General features: G+C 35.6%; 1 protein-coding gene across 2 annotated transcripts; it reads left to right on the top strand.

Moving 5' to 3' along the window:
- Nucleotides 1-325: 325 nt before the first annotated feature.
- Nucleotides 326-6234, top strand: LOC123134125 (uncharacterized). 2 transcript variants are annotated; one of them, XR_006465514.1, is made up of 10 exons: nt 326-1423; nt 2041-2646; nt 2774-2920; nt 3067-3174; nt 3277-3736; nt 4039-4618; nt 5250-5482; nt 5647-5719; nt 5806-5907; nt 6048-6234. XR_006465514.1 is itself a non-coding variant. In XM_044553452.1 (4 exons), the coding sequence occupies exons 1-4, from the start codon at nt 5256-5258 to the stop codon at nt 6135-6137; spliced, it is 492 nt and encodes a 163-aa protein (XP_044409387.1). In that variant the 5' UTR covers nt 5094-5255; the 3' UTR covers nt 6138-6234. The 2 variants fall into 2 exon arrangements, 1 of the variants encoding a protein (XP_044409387.1); XM_044553452.1 differs by lacking the exons at nt 326-1423; nt 2041-2646; nt 2774-2920; ... (1 more) ...; nt 3277-3736; nt 4039-4618 and having other exon boundaries at nt 5094-5482.
- The last annotated feature ends 269 nt before the right edge of the window (nt 6235-6503 follow it).

Consider the following 6503-nt stretch of genomic DNA (forward strand, 5'->3'; position numbering starts at 1 on the left):
GTGAATTGTTTGAGCTCATGGTGCATCGATTTCTTTTCCATCTATACATCTGTGCACTGTAGTCTAGTGTTTGTTTTTCAAGTGATACTAGGTGATGTGACTATAGTTTTTGATATACTACGTTAACCTAGTAATACAAGGTGAAACTTGCAAGATGAACACATATTAGATTGATACTTTTCGTAATATTTGATTGTTGTTGCTTCTTTTTCTTTTATTAATGTGTATAATGTAACTACGAGTGATACTATGTACTGCTCTTTTGTTCAGCAACAGACAAGTGGGGCCGTCCACTTAGGACACTTTCCCCATTTCACTTCTCTGTTCTCTCCTCCCCTCCGCTAGCCGTCGCCCCTCTTGAGATCTGAAGTGTTGTTCATCAGAATTTCTCTGTTGCGCTGAATCGGCTCCAAACAAAAGGTTCCATCCCTTCTCCCTTCGGCCCTGCCTATGTTCTACTCGCATCTAACGTCTTCATCTGTGTATATTTTGTTCAATCTTGTGGAAGTATCATCGTGATTAAGATCTTCTTCCAAGGATTGGAACTTAGATAGGTTGTTACTGCTATCTTTTTTAGGTGGCTCTAACTACAATGCGTGTTCTGATGGGCTAGGGTTTGTTCTCATGGAATATTTCAGCATCCATGTACTTCAATTTGAACATGTCAGGAATAGTAGCCTTGCGGAAATACTGTTTGTTCATGGCAATTAAGATGTTTTTCCTGCTGACATTCACTAATTCCTAGAAGTACTATAACAAGTGCTTATTAGAAGATAATTTTAGTAATACTAGTCCTACAACAAGTGCTTATTAGAAGATAATTTCAGTATCTTTTCCAATGGGGAACCAAAAAATGATTTGGGATGGCCCTCGACGCATTGATGGAAGCATGAATGAAAAACAGTGGTGCAACTGCAACCAAGGCAGCAGTTCACTGCACTGTCCTGGTCTGATTTGCCAGTCCGGGAGACCTGCCGTTGGTAGATGGCAATGGTGATGGCGAGATTATGGTTACCATTTGCTGGTTACCATTTGCAGTCGAATCGTTGTTATCACAACGGGAGCGATCAGATGATAGCTCAGTGCTAACTGTTTCGTGTTCATAGCCTCTGAAAACTGTTAACTATTCCTGTCGCGGAATTGAAGGTTGTTGGTCCGGTCACCGTCGGGCCATCAATGAGCTGCAGTTTGTTAGTAGTTCAACACAGTGCTTACAATGAATGCAGATTAGAAATTTGTGCATCAATACTGATAGATAGTGTCACTTCCACACCGAACCAACTGCCATGTTTTCCTACTTTGCATTTCTTCCCCCTTAATTTCATTAGAACAATTGATGCTACTCTATTCACTCTAGATGGAACAAGGATGTTCTAAGAAAAGAGAAGCAGAAGAGATTGTACATGGAGGCAAAAGATCCAAGGTAATGAACATATGCTCTATAACATTCTCTGATGTGTTTTGCTCTGTTGACTAGCAGTACAATTACTATTTATGTGTTGCTTTTTATGTACCCATTTCATTTCCCAAAGCAGTGAGTAACTACCTTCCATGACCACACCCATCGTGAAATGATACAAAACTTCAGCAAATAGCAGTATTATTGCAGGTTATTCCTAATACGTTTGTTAAATTCCAATATCTTAGTTCTTTGCATTATTGTTCCAACCTGAATATTTACTCTCTTTTTTGTCACCAGATGTTTTTTCCTTTATCTAGAGGCTGGTAAAAGCTTGAAAAATCTATTTCCACTTTCAGATTTTTTCGAGATTTTTGTACAAAACATGTACTGGCTGCAAGACATAATTTTCCAACCAACTTTACTGTTCTTTGCCGTTCCTTACCAAGTACAAGTCTGCATTGTTTAATCAAACTACTTATAGAGACACTATTTTGACTTGATAAGCTGTGGAATAGCTAGCAGATTACTGGCCCCTCTTGATAATCTTGTGATCTTGTGATCATGACATAAAAGGGAAATATTTTATTTGAACAAATCCTCTAATATTTTCATTTCTTCCTTTATTTTTTTCCATGCAGTGCAATCAATTTGAGCATGTCGAATCATTTCTGAAGCTTGCATCTGAAATGAGTGATAGACACAAACAGTGTGTAGGTAGAATGGGGTTTCAAACATTCCTAAAAATAACAAGCATGTCCAATATTGACTCCATTCACTTGTGGCTTTCAAACCATTTCAACACTACTTCTTGCTCCATTGAAATGGGAAATGGATTCAAATTCCCTATTACAACTTCAAGTGTTCACAAGATTTTTGGTATGCCAATTGCTGGAGTTCCCGTCATCACGAAACCATCAAAAGCAACGTATGAATTCATCAAGCACGGGTTTGGAACAACTTCACCCACTATTGAGTACCTTTTCTCAATTATCAATGATAAACTTCCCGAAGATAAATACTGCCGAATCTTCATTCTGATACTACTATCACTGTTTGTTGCACCGAATTCAAGTGGAGTTGTTACCAAGTTTGTCTACAACGCAGTAGTTGACATAGACAGTATTTCACAATATGATTGGTGTCTGCTATGTCTGAGCTACATGGTTTATTCAATCAAAAAAGCAAAAGTAAACAAGGCAAGCACCAAAAAGTTCATTCGTGCAGGATGCAAATGACTTATGGTGGTAAGTTCATTTCCCACGACAAAATTTATTTAATTTTTCTTTTTCTATGTACCAATCAATTTTTTTGTCTCTCATTCACACTTGTCGTTTTTTACCAAATCTTTCTGAATTTTGTTTTCAATGTCAGATATCCTATTTCGAGTTCCTCATAATAAGTGAATTGAAGTTGCCAAGCATTGAACCAAGACTACCACTATGGTCGGCAAACATGCTAAATTCATACATGGCACTCGATGCGCTCCATGGTGAGAGAAACGAATGTGGCAGACTACCGGTATGGCCTTGTTCTTCATAGATATTACTCCTAGACATTACGTAGTTCTATTCCCTGTCTTTAATTTTCATTTTATAGTTATGGTACTACTTCAAAGTGCAATGGAATATTACATAAATATTTAACATCTTCTTCTTACCCAACAGATAAAACACATCTCCTCTACTTCATTCAATGATTCTGTTTTCATTGAACTTCCTGAAGAGATATCGCAGTATATTGAATCCAAATTCACAGATATTAGTATGACACAAGTAAGTTCTCTTGCTGCTTTTCATCTTTTTCGGAGCAACAACAAACTGACTTTCTCATTTTTTATAGTTTGTTTAACAAGATGTACTCTCTCATTTTAACAGGACAAGATAATTCTACAAATGCAAGCTCAGATATTCTACATGAATATCATTCGGAACTCAGCACATACTCTGAAGACCTATGAAGATGACATGCATACTTCATTGCTCAAGACGTGGACATCTTCCAGCAGCCCAAACCTACAATTTAAATCATCAGTTTCGGATAACACATTCAGAGTTCCTAGGACTAAACAATTGTTGGCTATAGAATCTCCTCCAAATTTCCCAATGCTAACTGTCCCAACAATCGTTGAAGAAGATAAACAAGTCAACATCAATGAAATTCTTCAGCATTTGGTCAATCATTTCACTCATTCTCTGAACATAACCAGCTCTAATTTCTCTCTATCTTTTAATGGTAATCTACCATCTTTCGAAGAGCTTGCTTGTCCGAAATTATTTGTGAAGACATCAAGTTGAAAAACAACACCTCCCAATGATGTTTCAGAAATGTTGCATCGTAAGTTTTTCTTTCATAGCTCTTCTAAGCATGTTTTTTTTCTGTACCCAAATAGATCATGAAATAAGTAATGACAATTTTTTTTCTACATGATTCTTGTCTGAATCAAAACCCCCAAAACAAAGAGTAGAAGAAACAAAATTTTGCTTTCCACTGTTAAGATTCTTATTACCAGGAGAGCATTTCGAAGGTCATTTCTCTTACAAACTTCATTTTATCCAAAGTAATTTTTCAGACATGTAGATGAACGGAGTTGTTAACATTTCTTATTCTTAATGTTCTTTTAACTTTTTTTCAACCAGATTTCATTGATGTTGAACTAGATAAAGACTTGTTGCTTGATGAAAATTTAGTTGCATCTCAGAATACTCTCAACAATACAATGCATGCCAATTCAAATGGAGAGGCTGGTACAGTCACTCAACATGAAGGCACAGATTCTCCTTCATTTGATGCAATTACCAATTCAATTGAGTTAGTTCACAATGTTCCATTTGCATCTTGTTCCTCTAGTCAGTTCAGCCTCTCAGCAAATCAGTATAGCATGCATTGCAATAGTCATGCCAATCCCAATGTTCCTGGAACCGAGATCCCAATAAGCATAATGGATTTCCTATCACCAAAACTCTACCCAAACAATATTGCCACACCTATTGAAGATTCTTTGCTAGTTAAAGCACTCGAACAACATGAAGCACATTCCAGTAAGTTTTCAAAACTAGAAACTTCAACTTGGCAACAACGTGTGAACAATTCTTTCAAATCTGCGACACTAGTAATTCAAGAACCCAAAAAGGCTGGGCAACATGTCATCTTTTCAGACGGAATAGAGAATGATTTCTACCAAACATTGGTTGGACTACTTCCCAAATTAACTTTCAGGTATGTACAAAGAGCATATAAATTTTTATGTGATATGTTGTACATGATTTGAACATAAACAATTTTATATATGCTATCAATGCTTTTTTCTCATGATTTATTTTCACTTTTCTTCATGATATTCTTCTGCCATCAATAGCCAAAGAACATTTGAGATTGAAGGAGTTTGGGTGGATCAGAAAACCATAACTCTATCATTCAAGCTTAGTGGTTGGATAAACCCTCGGGTTGTTGGCTGTTTTTCAAAACTAAAGAACAAAGATCAACTGAACCGAGGAATAAAAGGCCTCCTACCAAACAGTGAAATAGTAGAACACATAGTTAGCATTGATGACATGGTCAGCCTATTTTTTAAATTCTTTTCCTCTATTTTCATTTTCACATCATTGACATTTCCTTTTCTTAACTATGAATAATTTTCTGGGAAACAAACATGATGGAGAAGCTAATGAACCCAATGCTAAATCATTCAGATCCTGCAAATAAACTAATCTTACAGGAAAGTAATGTTGGCTTTAGTTTATTAGATGCTTCCTTGGTAAGATAAGTTCTTTTTGTACAAATTGTTTCTTTGATTTTTGTTGTTGAAAGAGGTTAGACTAATAGATTTTTCCTTTCCACAATTCCCTAGGTAAAAATGCCCGTATTCAAGGAAAAACAATGGATTTTAGTCACTGCTAACTTTAGCGCCAAATTTTTTGATATCATGAACCTGTACTACAGTGGTGATACATTTCTACCAACAATTAGAGCAGTTATCTACAACTTTAAGCTCTTGTTTGCTGCTACATATGGAAATTCTACTTCTTTCAACATAGGTAATTTCGAATCAAGATTTGTAGCAGCTCCCAAGGTTAATTTCAGGTGGGTTTTCCATGGAAATCTCTAGTTTTACAAGATTTGTACCAGCCACGGGCAAATTTTTGGCTCTTTCTCCTAAAAAAACAGATTAGAAGTATTTTAAATTCACAATAATTTCCATCTTGAGTATGGAACTAATTTGTGCTATTTATTATTTTTTTTCACAGGTATGACTTAAGAATTTTGATTGTGCAGTATGTTAGCAAGTACAAATGTCTTGAATTGCAGGGGTTCTCTAATGTAAGCTATTAACATTTTTTTCCATTTTTTGCTCATTACTTGGAACATATCAGGAATTAAACTGCACTTTTTCTAAAATACTGTAGGATGATTTACAAGCTCTATGTCAAAAATTCCTTTTTGAGATTGTAACATGCAAGGACAATGAAATTCAACTGCCGTTAGTAACTTCTTTCCTGCAGCGACATGTAAGTTCTCTATTTTTTTCTCTCCTATGGAAACAAAAGAGATGTTTTTTTCTTAGAGCCTCTTCTTTCATTCCAAATAGTCAAATTAATTTCTTCTAATCACGTATACGTTTCTTCTAATTCTTCTCTCTATTCTCAAGGGTCTCATTAATACTGTCACCTTCAAGGGAAGTGCACTGCAAGATTCAACTCAAAGGAATACTTCCATGGCAAAAAAGTTTCCTTACTGATAGAGCAATCTTTTTTTGTCTTGTTGGTCTAGTGATTGTTTCTTCCAAGACCTTCAGCTATAAACAATGTCTGAAAACAGCCGAAAAAGTATTTAAAACAAGCAGTAAGACATGTATATTTTTTCCGTCTTTCATGACGCCGTGGTGATACTTTTATCAGTCAATTTCATCAAGTTGTAAGCTCACCACTTTTATGATAGTTTTAGAAGTACCACTTTATAATAAATGTAAAATGAAATTTCATGTTTTTTTCATAATAAAAAACTATTTGCATCAATAGGAATAGCACCTGGTTTCATAAAATGGAACCTACAACCATTGTTTAGTAAATTCAAGGTTTTTTTGTTTCATGTTTCTTTGGGAAAC

Source organism: Triticum aestivum, chromosome 6B (assembly GCF_018294505.1).
Source record: "Triticum aestivum cultivar Chinese Spring chromosome 6B, IWGSC CS RefSeq v2.1, whole genome shotgun sequence".
Classification (NCBI taxonomy): Eukaryota; Viridiplantae; Streptophyta; class Magnoliopsida; order Poales; family Poaceae; genus Triticum; species Triticum aestivum.

Excerpts from the sequence above, each read along its gene's own strand:
- LOC123134125 (XM_044553452.1), top strand. The coding sequence starts at position 5,256 with ATGCCCGTATTCAAGGAAAAACAATGGATTTTAGTCACTGCTAACTTT. Across the intron at positions 5,483-5,646 it reads GCTCCCAAGGTTAATTTCAG|GTATGACTTAAGAATTTTGA; the intron begins GTGGGTTTTCCA and ends TTTTTTTCACAG. Across the intron at positions 5,720-5,805 it reads AATTGCAGGGGTTCTCTAAT|GATGATTTACAAGCTCTATG; the intron begins GTAAGCTATTAA and ends AAAATACTGTAG.